Source organism: Nicotiana tabacum, chromosome 17 (genome assembly GCF_000715075.1).
Source record: "Nicotiana tabacum cultivar K326 chromosome 17, ASM71507v2, whole genome shotgun sequence".
Classification (NCBI taxonomy): Eukaryota; Viridiplantae; Streptophyta; class Magnoliopsida; order Solanales; family Solanaceae; genus Nicotiana; species Nicotiana tabacum.
Window position 1 is genome coordinate 4,262,715 of NC_134096.1, and position 18,157 is coordinate 4,280,871.

The 18,157-nt window shown below is 34.8% G+C and overlaps 1 protein-coding gene and 1 non-coding gene across 4 annotated transcripts in view; both read right to left on the minus strand.

The window, feature by feature from the left end:
- Nucleotides 1-829: 829 nt before the first annotated feature.
- Nucleotides 830-901, minus strand: TRNAP-UGG (transfer RNA proline (anticodon UGG)). Its single transcript has one exon. It is a non-coding gene; the product is annotated as a tRNA-Pro (tRNA).
- Nucleotides 902-3,091: 2,190 nt separating this feature from the next.
- The window catches only part of LOC107779045 (sodium/hydrogen exchanger 1), a 175,000-nt gene continuing 159,934 nt past the window's right edge, over nt 3,092-18,157 (minus strand). Inside the window, exons 1-16 of one of the 3 annotated variants that reach the window (XM_016599388.2) lie at nt 15,567-15,589; nt 15,386-15,453; nt 13,929-14,101; nt 13,226-13,344; nt 12,776-12,873; nt 11,936-11,995; nt 11,491-11,537; nt 11,199-11,393; nt 10,463-10,509; nt 6,527-6,593; nt 6,329-6,429; nt 6,098-6,199; nt 5,777-5,915; nt 5,629-5,691; nt 5,390-5,473; nt 3,092-3,719 (exon numbers count right to left, since the gene is read on the minus strand). In XM_016599388.2, the coding sequence (XP_016454874.2) occupies nt 3,408-3,719; nt 5,390-5,473; nt 5,629-5,691; nt 5,777-5,915; nt 6,098-6,199; nt 6,329-6,429; nt 6,527-6,593; nt 10,463-10,509; nt 11,199-11,393; nt 11,491-11,537; nt 11,936-11,995; nt 12,776-12,873; nt 13,226-13,344; nt 13,929-14,101; nt 15,386-15,404 (1,626 nt within the window). In that variant the 5' untranslated portion in view covers nt 15,405-15,453; nt 15,567-15,589 and the 3' untranslated portion in view covers nt 3,092-3,407. The other 2 variants (XM_016599390.2, XM_075233888.1) reach the window with 2 other exon arrangements.

Genomic DNA, 18,157 nt, shown 5'->3' on the forward strand with positions numbered 1-18,157 from the left:
TGGCTTCGACCTGTAGGGACCTCGACCCTGCTGATTGCTATGTTTCCTTATATTTTTCTTTCTTTTGTTGAGTAGTTCCACTATCCAGGGCGATCCGATAGTATTCTCGGGATATGTGTTGTTTCCCTCGTGTGTTGAATATTTCCCAGAGTTGAATAGAGTGTAGTGAAATGATTGGAATATTTTCTTAGTAGCATATGCACCAAACATTATAATTTTTATGCGCTTTTTTGCAAAAATATATTATGTCTTTGTAATTTTCATCATTAATTAATTTGCAAAACTTCTATTTGAAAGAAAACTAGTTTTGCACTAATGTCATGAAATGTTTAATTAACACATTTTTAATCATTTAAAGTCCTCTTTTTTTTCCCTCTATCGAGTTTATTCACTTTTTCTCTTTTTCATTAACATCATAATGTAATCTATGTCGCTCTATCTTTTTAAATATTTCTTAAGATAATTTTCATATTTTCTAATAAGCAAAGCAAATTTCGTTTATCATTTTTTCAGATAAGAATTATTTCATATTTGGATGAAATTTCAGCACATATATTTTATACTTTACATTGTTAATCCTGAAAAGGAAGAATTAGATTTTCCATTTTAGTTATATTTTACTAAAGATTGACTGATTTGAGCAATATAAAAATGGAAACAAAATCCAAACTGTTGAAACAAGTTATACAACTGAAAATTTTAAGTTTTTATAAAAATGATGAAACAAGTTATACAACTGAATTTTTTTATTTTGTATTAAAATAAGGACCATATTAGCTCCAAATAAAAGTGAAAAAAGGGCATGAAAAAATGATAACAAAACTATTGAGGGGCGTTCCGAGAATCGAACTCGGGACCTCTCGCACCCAAAGCGAGAATCATACCACTAGACCAAACGCCCATTACGTTTAATGATATGTTCAAATATATATTTTAATCAATAATATATAAAAATAAAGAAAATCTAAATATCGATTAATTTTTAAGTGATAAAAGTTTGTTTCAAAGGCGTATGTCATATATTTATTAGTTTAACGCAAACATCGAGAATGAATAAAGTTTTTTCTCCATTCTATGTGTGTGAGAGATTCGAGGTTGTTCGACTTTTTGATTATTCTCGCCTTCCCAATGCTAATGTGCAAACATTCTCTACTTTAAGCATGCAAAAAAATTTGCAGTTGAAGTAGGTGTACAGATTGCAAGAGCTTTAGGCATGTAACATTGTTTTCTAGATATATGGTGTAATATCTCTTCTTTTAGGAAATTGGGAGTCCATATAATATGGAAAGGTATATTGTCCTTCATAATTCAAGTTAAAAATGAAAAAAAAGGAGTAACAAAGGTTTAAAATAAAAATAAGAAAGTGTCACTGAGATGTGTTCATCTTCAAGTTATGTTTTCTTAATTTTCGAAGAACTTTCATATAATTGATGTTGTTCTTTCGAAAATATTAGTACTAAAAGTCCATTCATGAAATACTAGGAGTCGCTCGAAATACAAATGTCAAAGCATAAATAAATGAACATCCCCTGTCTTCGCAGTTTCTAAGAATATACTATACTCGTAATATGTTTTTCTTATATGTCCAAGTTTTAGTGGACGGTATACCAAGGCTGATGAGAGATAACATGTTCATACCTCACTCTCTCGTCCGATGTACACTTGAGCGTCACTCTCACCCACTTGAATCAATAGCATTTTCGTTGCCGTCTGTCACCCCACTTGACCACGACACTTGCTCGATATGAGATGAAGCTAACTCTAATAGTACCACTATCACATTGAGTATTACGAGATGCTCTTGTTATTCCCAATAATACAACTTGGTAGTAAATCGCTCTTACAAAACTGGTTAGTGCACCCTAACCACCAAGGTAAGGCACGACTCTCAATTCTCAAATCCTAACGTGTACAAGTGATTTTTTTACTCACATTTTGGAAAGTTCTGTTAGATTCGACGCTTCCTCTATACGGGTTAATTTCACTGAACGTCATCTAACTTATCATTTATTTCACAAAAGTCACTTATCTATTTTTCATCACTTAAAAGTCACTTAACTTTACATTTGTAACTTAAAAGTCATTCTAGTTCAAAACCTATAAAATATCCAATAAAAAATATGACATGGCATTACATTTAATTAAAACAATATAACAATAATGCCACATAAGCTTAAATAGATCATATATAAGTTAAACTCATTTCTTTCTCAGCCCGATTTCGGTCATTTTTTTGAATATTAGTTTTAATTTATTTTATATGAAAAACCGACCGATTTCGGTCGGCTTCTTAAAAAATAAATTTCGCGGGATTCTAAAAATAGTTTCCTACATTTTTGCACCAAAATCGGTTGGTTTCGTAAAAAAAAAATTAAAAAATAAAATATTTTGGAAAACCGACCGACTTCGGTCGGTTTTTCGGTCGGTTTTGGCAGAATTTTTAGTAGTGAACTTCTACTATGCAATTTCATTATGGGTGTTTTTACCAATATTTTGACTTTAATAGAATAGTAGTTTGTGAAAAATATATTCTTATTAGCTTGTTGTTCTTGTATGTTAGTGATACCTTTATATGTTATGTGAGATTGAAATCGGTCGGTTTTCCAAAAAAATTATTATTATTATTTTTTTTTACGAAACCGACCGACTTCGGTCATTTTTTTTTTTTGGCGCAAAAATGCGAGAAACTATTTTAGAATCCCGCAAAATTTATTTTTTAAGAAACTAACCGATTTCGGTCAGTTTTCATATAAATAAATTAAAACTAATATTCAAAAAACCGACCGAAATCGGGCTGAGGAAGAAATGGGTCTAACTTAGATATGGTCTATTTTAGCTTATATGGCATTATTGTTAGATTTTTTAGTTAAATGTAATGCCATGTCATATTTTTTATTGGATATTTTATAGGCTTTGAACTAGAATAACTTTCAAGTTACAAAGATAAAGTTGAGTGACTGATGAAAAATAGATAAGTGACTTTTGTAAAATAAATGATAAGTTGGATAACCATGGGTGAAATTAACCCTTATCCTATACCTATCATCCCTTTAACATATCAAGTAGATTTAGATCATAGGGCAACAGTGTAAGCATCAAACACGGACTAACATAAAAATGCAAGCCACAATAACCATTGATAATGTTTTCGCTTTTGAACTATTCACAAGTAAAACTCTTCATCCACAAACCTAAAACAGTCTAGATCTATGCACAATGCCCTGTTAAATCATAATTACACATTTAACTATTGTACTATATACAACCATGTAAGTAACTAACGATGCAAAATGGGTGATCATCTACAATATCAGAATATCGTAGTTAAAGAACTGGACACTGAAGTTAGTAAGGTACTTGACAGCATATATACCAGAAATTCAAGAAACTCTGCTGCTTTTAGACTGTCAATATTGATCACATCCGCCTTTAGATAACTCCGGCGCATCTGGCACAAATCCCCTGCCTCCGAATAAGGGCCGCATAAAAGCATCATCGAACTTTCTCCAATAGTAATGAATGGTGTGAGAAGGTTTCTTCAGCAGCATGCTCAAACTGGCTGGTCGACGAAAATCAACATTTCCCATCTCAGCTTCAGGTTCTTGTTTGTTGGTGAGAAGTGGGCATACGAACGATTGTTTAGAAGAAATCATGCTGCTGAAATCTTGTGATGAGGGCAACAAGAACCTTACAAGAGGCTTTGTTATCAATCCGAACACCTAAAAGGGTTCAAAAAAATTAGATTTAGCTAAATAAAAATTAAGTGTCAATATAAGGAAGAACTTCTAGAACTTTTTATTTTAATTTTTATTCTTATCTTGTATAATATTGGCCGGAGATGAGTTTTACATGGAGTAACATGGTTGGTAATAATTCATATAGCCGATCTCGACTTATTTGAGACAGGGACGTAGTTGTTATAGCTGTTGTAAAACAAATAACGCAGAGTTTGCCTTCCAATGAACAACAACAACAACAACAACAACCCAGTATAATCCCACTAGTGGGGTCTGGGGAGGGTAGTTTGTACGCAGACCTTACCCCTACCCTAGGGCAGAGAGACTGTTTCCGATAGACCCTCGGCTCCCTCCCTCCAAGAACTCCCCACCTTGCTCTTGGGGTGACTCGAACTCACAACCTCTTGCCTTCCAATGAATGAATACAAATATGGAGCATGTTAGAGAATTTGTCCACTGTGATAACCGCCTTTTAGCTCATTTCCGGGTGAGGGCTAGTATAACATACTTATGGAATCCAGTAAATATAACACCGGGGAAGCCAACACCAGTAAGCAGGGAAGTTGGCCATATGTTTTTTCCAACTACCAAATAGCTACAATATGTCAAAACAAAGGAGAAGGGACGGCCACGCTCAATGAGGAGTATACATGGGTGATCTATATATATAAAAGAGTCAGCCCGGTGCACAAGGCATCCCGTGTTCACGCAGGGTCCGGGGCATGGACGGATCCACGTTCAATAGAGTGGGTGCTGAAGCACCCATTGTTTAAGAGTTCAAGACGGTATATTTTATATGAAATTCTTGGAAATTTGCTATATAATGACAATAAGCACCCACGAGCAAAACTTGGGGCTGGGTGCTTTGGTTTTGAGAGAGGGTTTAAGGTCACTCTTAGCTCTTTATGTCGGACAATCAAAACTTGACTGAAGCATTTTTTTTTACCTTTAGAAGATCCTCTCTTTATTTCCGTTCTTTACTTCATAAGTGCAAGCTCGGAACCGAAGGTGGGTTCCTCGTTAAGCCATTAACCGAGCTCAGACTCACTCTTATCATTGGTTTGGCCATTCATTACGTCTTTTATTTGCGGGTGATCTTTAAAATGTTACAAGCTCAACATGCGACGATAGTGCAACTCCAGAACCAAAGTCGCGCCCCCAACAGAGTTGAGCCCGAACCGTCCGGCTTTTGCGGTTTTCCTTATTTCCTTTTATTCTTGTTACCTTTTCCCTTTTTTAAAAGATTTTTTTTTTTTTTTCTTGTGCACGCACTTAACTAATTTCATGGGATATGTATTCTCTCTCATTAGCAATAGGATATCAGATAACTCTATCCATCAAAGCTTATACAGATATCCGGTATCAATTATACGTATATTATGTGTTTACCATAATTAAAACCAGTCGAGCACCCATTACATTAAAATCCTGAATCCGCCACTGGTCCGGGGAAGGGCCGCACCTTTAGGGATGTGACGTCGACAGCCTACCTTAATGCAAACATTAATAGCTGCTTCTACGGCTCGAACCCGTGACCTATAGGTCACATGGTGATCTATATATATATAAAGTGAAATTAAGTGAAGTTTTTTTTTCTTTCTAAATTTATGAAAGATAATTCAAGCTCTGGTCAAAAGAAAGATGATGTTTACCACTGTACTGAAGAGGACAATTGTAATTGTGCTGGTGATCATAACTGCATTTCCTGGTTGTTGAGTGTGGCCAAACCTAGTAAACTGCACACCAGAAATCATTCCTCAATAAAGCAACATCACATTTAAAATACAAAAAAAATACTTTTCTCGAAATATTCCCTTCAGGAGAAAGGGGTAAACAAGCTTAAAATAGCTAATAAGATTTAGAAGAAAAGCTGATAAATTCAAATATACACCTGATTATAAGCCAATGCCATAGAGACAGATCCTCGCATTAAACCAGCCCACCATATTGTAACCTGTGAAGTCAAACATTTATTAGGTTTCCAATACTAAGGTTTGGCAATACAACAGCAAGAAACTAGGAGAAAGTTGAGATATAACCTGCTGTTTGAAGCCAATCTTGTCATGTTTAGATCGCTTCAAGCAATTGCATAACAAAGACAACGGGAACACAAAGCACGCCCTTCCAACCAGAACCAGACCAAGCAGCGCGGCACTCACTCCAACAGATTTTCCAGGACTATGGAATGAATAATCCGCAAAACAAGAACTAATATAAATTAAAATTCCCAAATAAATGGAAATCCCACACCCATTTTACGTTAAATAGTTTTTACAGAATAATTGGTACAAAAGTTTCAGGAGAAGACCAATGCATATCTTACTTTTAGGAATAAAAGAAAAATGGATATGAGATTGTACCTGTTTTTGACGAATCTCCATTTCTCAATATCTAAAGCATCCATACCAACATAAAGGAAGATGAAAATCTCCGCAATAAATGACAGTGTTGCAAAAGCATGCCTGTGAAAAATTAGTTAAACTAAGAAACACACACAGATACAGTTCTTTCACAAGTTCCTAAACAAGGATAAAATTTGAATCCAAGTTATAAAGAGACTCTGAGTAAGTGATTAACATGAGTACACTTACCTAGTTGTCACTTTAGAATTATCGGTAACATTATGCCAGGTATAGTGTGACATGACAATCCCACAGAAAAATACTGTAAGTATTCCACTTAAGTCAAACAGCTGAAAAGTAGGGATAATTATCATGATCAATAATCACACAAACTACGAAGAGTGGAGATAATAAGTATTAAGGTGTTCCCATCGTACAGAAACTTACTTCTGCCATCACATATGAAAGGTAAGCCATGAGAATCATGAGAGCAACTTCACGATCCGTTGAGTGCCTGCAAGTGGAAAGGGCGGCTTCTAGAGTCACAAATACAGAACACTTATAAATACCCATATTGATATCTGACGAAAACATTTTAAGAAGCTTTAGTCATCCCATGTCGTTAAATCTTTTACTGAATGATCTATACACTAGGTTCAAAATCAGTATGACTACATAAAAATCAGATCCCACGAGGACTCTGGCTACCTTGAATAGTTCGTGATATATCTGTGATGACCCAAAATGTCATCTTTAAATTTAATAATTAATTATGTGTTCTAAAACCTCGAAAAAACTATTTATCATTACTCGACTTGCGTGCGCAGTCCGTAAAATTTTCCGGAAAGTTTTTATGCGAAAAATGAATTAAAATGTGAATTAGAGCTTTAAAACTCAACTGAGTTGACCTTGGTCAACATTTTTAGCAAACAGACTCGGTTCAGTGTTTTGACAGTTTCGGTAGATCCGTATCGTGATTTGGGAATTGGGCGTATGCCCGGAATCAAATTCCGAGGTCCCTAGCCCGAGATATGGAATTTTGAAGAAAAATTAAAAGTTTAAATTCAAATAGTGACTGGATGTCGAATTATGTGCAAACGACCCCGGAATACAATTTTGATGATTCCAACAGCTCCGTATGGTGATTTTGGACTTAGGAGCGTGATCGTATTTTTATTTGGAAGTCCGTAGTGAAATTAGGCTTGAAATGGCTAAAATAGGAATTTAAGTTTTGGAAGTTTGACCGGGGAGTTGACTTTTTGATATCGGGGTCGGAATCCAGTTCTGAAAATTTTAACAGCTCCGTTATGTCATTTTATGACTTGTGTACAAAATTTGAGGTCAATCGGACTTGATTTGATAGGTTTCGACATCGAATGTAGAAGTTGGAAATTCTTAAGATTTATTAGGCTTGAATCTATGTGTGATTCGTGTTTTTAGTGTTGTTGAACTCGACTAAGTTCGTATGATGATTTAGGACTTGTTGGTATTTTCGGACGGGGTCCCGAGTACCCCGAGTGCGATCCGGATCGAAATCGGATCAATTTTTGGACTTAGGCAAATTCTGAAATTTGCAGCTTCTGGTGTCATCGCACCTGCGGAGGGACTGACCGCAGGTGCGGACTCGCACAAGCGAGCTGTGGCTCGCAGAAGCGGACGAAGGGCTGCCCAGTTGGAGCCACACAAGCGAGAGGAAGGGCGCAGGTGCGGGCAGGTCCGCAGGTGCGATGGAATTTTCCGCACCTGCGAAGGCGCAGATGCGGTCCAAGCTCGGAGAAGCGAAGGCAGCTGGGCTGAGCAATTTCCGCAGATGCGAGAATTTTGTCCGCAGGTGCGAAAGCACTGACCAGATTACAAAAACAGAGGGGTTCCGATATTTTTGTCATTTGGACATTTTCAACACGGTTTTGGACGATTTTTCAGAGAGAATTCACGGAGAAACTTGAGGTAAGTCACATGTGATCATTGTTAGTCAATTATATTGGATTATCATTGAATATTTCGAATAGATTACATGTTTTTGAGGTGAAATTAGAGGATTTGGACCTAGGGATTTCAAAATGAGAATTTGAGATTTGGAGGTCAAGTTGATGTCGGTTTTTTGTAAAAATGGTATGGTTGGACTCGTAGTTGAATGGGCGTTCATATTTCGTAACTTTCGCCGGATTCCGAGACGTGGGCCCCACGGGCCATTTTTGAGTTAATTTCGAATTTTATTGAAAAATATAGTATTTTCTTATGGAATTGATTCTATAATTTTTGTTGACTGTATCGAATTAATTATGACTAGATACGAGTCGATCGGAATCGGAAAATCGAGGAAAAAGCATACTACTTGGTTAAATTGGAGCAAGTCGAGGTAAGTGACTTGTCTAACCTTGTGTGGTGGAAATTTCCCCTAGAATTGATATTAATGTGATTATTGAAATGTGTTGAAAGTCGTGTACACGAGGTGACGAGTGTGTACACGGGCTAAATGTGAAAGATTATATTTTTAAATTGTGTAGATCATTGTTGCGCATTTATTAAATTATTTTATCTTGTTATATTCTTCATCATTGATCTGAGATATATACCTTAAATTTGTTTGACCTTTTACTGCTAATTGTTTTACCTGTTTAGTTGAAACTTGGTTTCTTTTATTCTGTGCATTATTTGAAATTGATTTTCTTTAAATTAAATATTATTAATATGAAGGTTTGGGCATTTTTAAATTTGGTATTGAAGCAACGTATTAAAGATTTTGAAATATTATTTTGCTAAATTATTTATTTTCGAATATTTTTGTAAGATTTTTGTACTCATTTTGATGGAGCCGTGAGCTCTTTATTGTGAAAAAATATTATTGATGATTTATGTTGGCATGAGCCGTGAGCTCTTTATTGTGGAAAAATATTGTTGTTGATTTACTTTGGCAAATTGAAATATTTGGGCACTTGAGGTGCAAATTGTGATATGTTGTGATATTGATACGCATGCGGTGGTATAAGGTCCGAGTATTGAAACGCATGCGGTGAGACAAGGGTGACTTGATACGCGTGGCTAGTAGGGGGGACTACTAGAAGTCATGCGGTGTGATAAGGATGGCTAAAACGCGGGATGCTATTTCGGAAAAAATATTTTCTTTCAAATAAATTGTGAAGGCTCCCGCGGTGAGATAAGGAAATGAGATATTGTGAATTTGTTTATGATTTGGGACTACGAGGCGGTACCTCGAGAGTGCCCTTGTTGATATTGATTTATGACTGCAGTTGCCTTGATTATTTGTTGTGATTTTCTTAAAGTTGAAAGAAAATTCGGTTTTGTTTCCACGAGATATTATTTGAAATTCTGTTTTGTTTCCACGAGATATTATTTGCCATTATTTTGCTTAATTAAATGGTGACACACTACTTGATTCATTTCCAATGTCATTTTATTTTACTATATTGTTAAACATTTAACATGCCATTATTATATTCCAGTAGGGCCTCACCTGACCTCGTCACTACTCTACCGAGGTTAGGCTTGGCACTTACTGGGTACCGCTGTGGTGTACTCATACTACGCTTCTGCACATCTTTTTGTGCAGATCCAGGTACATCTTACCAGCCTAGACGTCAGTGAGTTACCTGCTCACGGAGACTTCGAGGTATATCTGTCAGTGTCCGCAGACTCCGGAGTCCCCTTCTATCATTTTTATGTTGCTTCCTTATTTTTCTTTAGACCTTGATATATAGAGACATTGAGAATAAATTCTTAGAAGCTTGTGACTTATTTCTACCGGGTTTTGGGAGTTGAAATTGTTTGAATTGTAGTTTATTTATTTCATATATTTATTATTATTCCGCAATGATAAGCTTACATAGTCTTAGAAACTAGGTGTCATCACGACATCCTACGGAGGGAAATTAGGGTCGTGACAATATCATAATGGTAACGTCTAACTCAATAATTAATAAGGCCTAGGAAACCAATTATTTCACAAGGACTACAAATTATTCTGGAGTTATTTGAAAATTCTGCTTAAATTCTCTGAGGAAAAGTGAAGTTTTTCAGGCATTTAATCTTCATGTATATCACCGATTACACTGAGTCTACTATAGTAGGAAAAGCAACCATAAATAAGAAAAAGGCTTTGCTGTTAAGAGCCAATAAGTCAAAGAAAAAACTCCTATAGTAGCTTGTGAAAAAACTCCGCTCTTAGAATAAATCTACTATGAAGGGGGGACTTTCCTAGCTTTTTAATCACTTCATTTTTTGCTGTTTTGACAGGTAAGCCACAGACTGAAGGGTGATGTGGGTTGAACAATAACTGGATGGAAACCAAAAGGCATATAATAATAAAACATTACAGTAATTAATTAAATTAAAAGAAAGAACATGGAAGAAAGATAAGCATACCTGCCAAGATATATCTTTTTTATTAGGTATGCACTTAGCAACCCTACCTGCATTTAAGAGCAAGATTTCATACAACTAGTTTCCATTAGGAGATCGAAAATACTCAGACTTTCTCAAACAGAAAACAACAAAAATATTAAATAGGAAATGGTTGATGTCTTGCAATGAACACAAACTCTTCTAGGACCAAAACAATGTTAAAACCGTCAAATAGTGTCAGCTGTTTGGCCATCTCTGATAAAAGAAATGGAATCCATCTCTCAGAACAAAGTCGTGAAGCAAGTCGAATATGAAGAGCATGGATACAAGTTACGTCTTGGAAGGAAAGACAATTCTGAATCTGCTTTGTCTACGAACAAGGAAGCTATAAGTAATGCAACTATAAATCTCATCGAAAGTTCGATCCTGGCTCAAGATGAACGCTGGAAGCATGCTTAACACATGCAAGTCGAACGGTAAGTGGTATTTCCAATGGAGGACGGGTGAGTAACGTGTAAGAACCTGTTCTTGAGAGGGAAACAACAACGGGAGAAGGCTGTTAATACCCTGTAGGATGAGGAGCAAAAGGAGATCCGCATTGATAAGGAAATAGTTTAAGAAAGCGATAATTAGTGGCTGGACCGAGAGGATGATTAGCCACACTAGGATTGAGACATAGCCTAAACTCTTATGGGACAAAGGTGTGAAGGAGTGGCCAATGTGCGTAAAACATAAACCAAGAAAGAATGCTACTTACCGAAACTCCCAGCAAAGTGCTTGCAAGAAACAGGTAGAAAAAATTTCCGGTGAACGATAAGGCAACCCTTGAGTTGATGTTGGAGAGGTCCAACTTCTGGATTGCATTAAAAAGCACCACAGATGTTGCATCATTTACCACTCCTTCGCCAAAGACTAGACTGTAGAGTAGAGGTGTCTCATCCTGATTAAGCACCTGTGATTATACTTAAACCATTCAGTTCACATAAGTTGCTATCTCATATCTCTTTTACTCGCATAATTCATCTGCAACTTTTGGCGGAAATCCGTACCTGCAGTGTGCAAACAGAGTCTGTTGCAGAAAAAATAGCTCCAATCGCTACAGAATAAGAATTTGAAATCATCAGAAGTGAGAGTCAATCAATTTAAAGAAAGACGCCAACCATGAAAAAGATAGAGGTCAACACTTTACGCATTTCATAAAATGAAATGATTATATAAGGATTGGTTCTTTGACCCTCAAATTCGGATCAAGAAAATAATTTTTACAAGGTTATGGCACGACGATGGAATTTATTTTGAAATTCAGGTCAATCAGATAGAAAGCACAGAAAGGAAATTGCACTCTTTCCATATTTTTGTGGCTTACCCTCCTATTAGTGATTTTCTCCTTTGCTTACTCTTAAACAAATAAGGTCTTAACAACCAAAGTTACAACATCTACAATTGATAACCTGAAACATCAACTACAATATGAAGAAGAGGAAAGATTAGTACCGAGATAATCTCGTAGCTCCAGAAAACCAATATCAAGCTTCCCAAATAACTCCTTTGCTCCTTAATCAAAAATATTTCTAGTTAGCCCGATCGCAAGAGTGATATGATATAACAAATAAACATAACAAACAGTGAACAACTTAAAAAGGAGTGACTAAATGAAGCATGGACGGAACCTGTAACTACTAACTAGTAAAGTCTTTTTGGCTTCTATACAGTGAAAAATTCAACCATGTTGAAGAAGCTGCGGGAAACCGATTTGCTTTACACAGTGGCAAAAAGGATGAGACATTTGGAATATACAAATACAATAACGTTAATCACAACATCTGCAAGTAAGCACCCGACATGAATGCACCTTTAGATCACAGAACACGATACATTTTACAAGTTGCGCCAAACACATTCAAGATCACGTGAATCCGTAAATGTGCAAAATTGCATTCTAACATTGTCTAAAAGCATCTCAAAGAACATGAAATTATTGTAGGGAAAGAACAATGTCTTGGTGAAGCAATCTGATTAAAGTAAACTTCGAAATCCTTAACTACTTTTTTAGGTTGCTCTACTACATGCTAACACAGTGACCTGTCATTCTATGCTAACTCACAGCTTTCGATACCAATTCAGGATCTCAACTAACTCTAACCTAAGACCAACTCCCCGTCCCTGATTGCTACCGCCATAACAAAAAAGGCCACAAAAATTTAATATGAGAATTCAAATTCAGCTCACTAAACATTGGAATATGTGGAAAAAAGCCTCGCTTAAGCTCACTTCACGCAAGGCATTATCTTTTTTAAGTTGATTGAAGAGCAAGACTGAGAAAGCAGGGCATACCAAATGATATGATGCTGAAAGATATCAATGTGCCAACAGCACCAAACAACATAATGGTCATAAAATTCCTGAAAAACTGCTTCTTTTTCACCTGGAAACTGATAAAGTGAAAATACTTATGTGTCAGTCTCATCAAGTACATTAGATATAACTTGCTAGAATATAGAAATGGTACACTTCTTTTTTCTTTTCTTTTTTCTCTTCTGTCTATTTGTCAGTTATCCAATAACAGCAGCAGGCAATAAGGTGAACATCCTGAGTCTAATGCATTGACATGTTACAAAGAAAGATGCCAAAAAGAACTGGTGAGATTAATTCTGAAGCTATACCATATATCACACAATCAAAGCGGGGAAAGAATAAACAAGTCTTCTTTCTCTGACATGTTCAAATTGGGGAGAACAGAGCTTATAGTATGCAAAAAACATGGGCATGACAAAAACAACTTACCCAGCATTAAATATGATGGGTGGTAGAACATAAATAAAGAAGAGCTGTTCATCAAATTCTAAGAGATGAGAGCTCTTTCCATTAGTAGTTAACAAAATGATGCCTCCGGTACCTAAACCCTGCCACCAAAACGACCAAAGGTCATCCGTTGCAGCAAAAGCCAAAAGCATAGTTCACAACAAAAAGGTAGTGAAGAAAATTCCCAATAAATATCATGATTCATGCACGCATATGTATCTGCACAGACTAAAGTTGCAGTCGAATGGTTCCAACTTTACTCTGCACCACTTAGGTGTGGTTACAACTTTACACCGCACCACTTAGGTGTAGAGTTTAAATCTTACAAGGGCATTCCCTCTTCTAGGTCGAAGATGAGGCAATATTATGCATGTATATGTGTGATGTTTGTGCACAGACTAAAGATGCAGCCTAGTGGTTCTAACTTTAACTCTGCACCACTTAGGTGCAGAGTTCAAATCTTACTAACGACATTCCCTCTTGTAGCTCATATTTGAGGTAATATTATGCAAGTATGTCCGCACGGGCTAAAATTGCAGTTCAGTGGTTACAACATTACTCTGTGCCACTTAGGTGCAGAGTTCAATCCGACTAATTGCATTCCCTCTTCTAGCTCGTACAGGAGGTAAGCCTTTTATATACGTGCATAGATACAACATTCACTTAGTAAAGAAAAAAGACTCACGATAGCAAGAGCAGTGACGGACTCGTTTATCCAACGGTTCTCTTCAAGAAGATGTCCAATCACAATGCATCCACAAAGAAGAGCCACAAACAGAGTTATGGAATCCACAGAGACTTGATCATCATCTGACAACATGCTTACCCCAAATCTTGCCACAACATCCAACCCCATAACTACAATTAGCCACAAAGCAACTTTGTCGGTACTTAAATACTATACCAAAGATAAAAGACATCGTATAACCACCAAATTGAAGAATTGAAGGAGTTTATATGACTTTTAACCAAGAGTTAATCAAGACTCCTAATCAGAGTATACCCGTTCAAATACACAATTGGTGTAGTTTAATCACTTGATTGTGTAAATGATTTTACATCACCAATGGATAAAAATTAAACCCATACGCAAATATCTACATACTTCTTCCAAAAGCAAATATTTATGCCAAGTTTCGAACAAGAAGGTCACTTTTGGAGTTTTACTTTTCACCAGCGCTGGTGGATTGTAGAGTGCTTGTCAAAGGCGCTAGGCATACCCTGGGGTGATAATCACCCCCTGCACCTCATATTTTGGCACAATAAACATGTAATCCCCCGGCTATTTCATTCGACTACATTAGTTCCTTTACTCTGTAGCTTAAAAGAACACAGCAGCGGGGGACGACCCCTTTATACAACCAGCAAGGAGGATGGCACTATTGGCAAAAATCCATCAAGAATAAACAGAAAACGGAAAAACAAGATAAATCTTGTATCAAAACCAATACATCAGAAAGTATCCAAATCACATTTGGCAACTTATCTGGATCAGTCAAACTATTAGAAAAAATTCTTTTCTTTTCCTAAAAGAAGTTCCAAGTGTGCTAAAATAAAGAGTTTAACTTCTAAACACTAACATTGTAACAAAACTTTTACATTACCTAAAAGTTAATTATTAGCAACCTGAAAAATCTGGCAAGTTACCTACTACAACAGGCCAAAATACACAAATATCTTTTTTCCTTTTTTTGATAACCTTGGTACACAGATAACGGATAGCTCTGTCCATCAAGACTGGGACAGATTTAAAGAAATAACCTAGTGTTTTTGCATCGGTTGGAATTTGAACTTGAGAGCTCATGTTTCTCAATCCACTTCATTGACCGCTAGGCCATACTCTTGGGTGCGTATATATAAGTTAAATCTAGCGGACTAATCACATAATTGATACAAATAAGTGTACATTCCTGATATCACCACAAAAACTCAGTTTATGGTGACCATACATATGAAATTAACGATGATGACTCGCAGTAAAAAATCCTTTTTTTTTTACCTATAATTGAACTCAAATACTCATATTTTACATTCAATTCCCCTGAGCAACTGCTGGCAAGATTTAAACTGTATGAATGAAATGAGAACAGAACGATAAATGTTTTTCTTTTCTATAACCAAATTGAAGTGATCATACTTTACCTTTTAAGTTGCTGAGCATATGCAGTGCAGAGAATAGTTCAACTGTGTGAAAGACATGAGAACTGAACCTGAAACTTGTCGAAAAAATGTTTTGCTTAACGAGGAAGGTACGAAGAAGTAATGTCGTAATCTGATAGAATTAAGAAGCAAATTTGGAAAAGGATGTTTTTGCAATACTTACCTTGGAAGCAAAGTAACTGAAAAAATGTGTCAACTTTGGCAGATGCGATAAATTTTTGGACTTCTAAAGTGGGCCATTTGGATTGGGTGCCTCTGTACAAGAGGCAATTTCACTTTTAGCCACTCGGCTGAAACTTTTGACAAGTTCTAGCCCACAAATCTATTTTATAATTTGAAACTAAAAACTAATTATAATAGCTAGCCAGTAAAATAAAAATCCCAGTAATTTTTTATCTTAGAAATCTCATTTACAGTAATAAAAATATATATCTTCAGTCCAAAGCAATGTAAAATAAAACTATTTCAGTCAAATAAGTTTTTAATTACACAAACAGAATAATTCGGTCAAAAGTCCAAAAAGCTAGTGAATTCAAAAAAATAAAATATTTTTCAACAGAGAAAAACTTACTTAAAAACTCAACTCAAAAAGAAAAAATACACACAGATAACGAGATTGTGTGTGTGAGAGAGAGATATATACATTTCACAATGTATACAAGATATACTTTAGATACACACACACTCGGATACACTCAATATACACAAATGACACACTACCAAACTTAGTATACATTGCATATATAGTTTTAACATTGTATAACAGTGTCTTTACAATTTTCATATAAAATTAATATACAAGTACCATGTATATACAACTTTATATGAGTGTATATACAATTTTTATGCCAAACTATAACTTTTAAGAGTTAATTAAAATAGAAAAAAGTGAAAGACTGAGAATTCATACAAAAAAATTATTACATAAAAGAAGAAGAAACACAACTGTCTTCTCCACAACCACCAAACTTTTTCCTATTATACATAAATTACAATCTCTTTTTTATCTTTTACAAAAAAGAACTAAATTTTTAGTGATACAATCTAGAAAAATATAATATTGCACAAGCAAAAATATTCATGATATAAGAAGAAGAGGAAGAAGGTGATGTATAGATTGCACACGTACTATACATATTATACACTAGTGTAGTGTGTATAGACACTTTTTATACATTGTTGAACAATATATATATTTTTTATACACTTAAAATATACAATACACTCGAAATACACTACGAATACATTATCAAACTCGAAAAATACTGCATATAAAACTTTTAACTGTAAATATACATATTCTATACACATATAACAGTTTATATACAATTTTTATACAAAAATATAATTGCATAATATTTATCAATCATGTATAAATTATGTATATAATTTGTATATACTATATATAACTATTATATAGTATATATACACTATATAATCATGTATAAAAAAATCTAATATATGCTTTGGATACACAAACACGTTCGGAATACACTCAATATACACAAAGTACATTGTCAAACTTAGGATACAATGTATATACAACTGTTATACATAGCATAATAATATACATATAACTTTTATATAAAACTATAATACAAATTATCGTATATATGTACAACTCTCTCTCTCTCTCTCTCTCTCTCTCTCTCTCTCTATATATATATATATATATATATATATATATATATATATATATATATAATCCAACTACCCCATTAAATCCAGACCCACTATCGGGGTGTTATCACTTTTAACCCGCGCCAAAAAACTAATTACATCAGGTAGTCGAAAAGTGTATAAAACTGTATAATATTTGTATATAACATACAGAATGTATATATATACAAAAAATATACAGTTTTTATATATTTTTTGGCTATTATTTTTACAGTGTCATTTTTCCCCATCGGATACTCACTGTAAAATATTTTCACTCACTAAACACTATTATGACTCAAAGAAAAAGAAGAAGAAGAAGAAGAAGAAGAAGAAGAAGCTTGACTAGAAAACCCCACAACTTTTGTTGCCATTCTTGTATCATGCATCGTAATTGAGTAAATCTTTTTAAGAATTGAATTAAAAAATTTGTAATCTTTGTAGGTACTCAAACAAGCTTTTTCAGTGTGAAGTAAAAAATAAAGAGAAAAAAATATAGATCAGAAATGGGAGATAGAGAAGGGGAGGAAAATGGAAAAAAATAATCAAAGAAAGAAAAAAGGAAGACGAAGAAGACACAAAGAAAGAAAGAGTGAGAAAAAGGGTGAGAAAGAAAGAGGATATGAATGAAAGTGGTAATTGGAAGAAAAATATGTGCATTGGAATTGGATAGAATGAAAAAAGATAAGAATGTTGGGAATAAATGTGGTATTGGGAAGATAAATGCATTGGAAATAGACAATGGCTACAAGTTGCAAGTAAATTGGGTCGAAAGGCCATTTCGGGTCACTAATGAAAACATGGGCTAATAAAATCTTTGAGTGGCCATACAACTTATTTTCTCTATGTACAATTAATACTATTCAATCTAAGCAAAGTCTTACTTGAGTTTTAATTAATTAATTACTACTCCCTGTCTCAGTTTACGTGAATGTGTTTAGATTTCGAGAGTCAAACAAATTATTCTATGACCATAACTTTTTATATATACCTTTTAAATATTAGAAATTATTAAATAATTTTGACTTATATTATATTTTATATAGTTTTTAAATATATGTATTTTATTTAAAAAAACTTAAATATTCAATGATA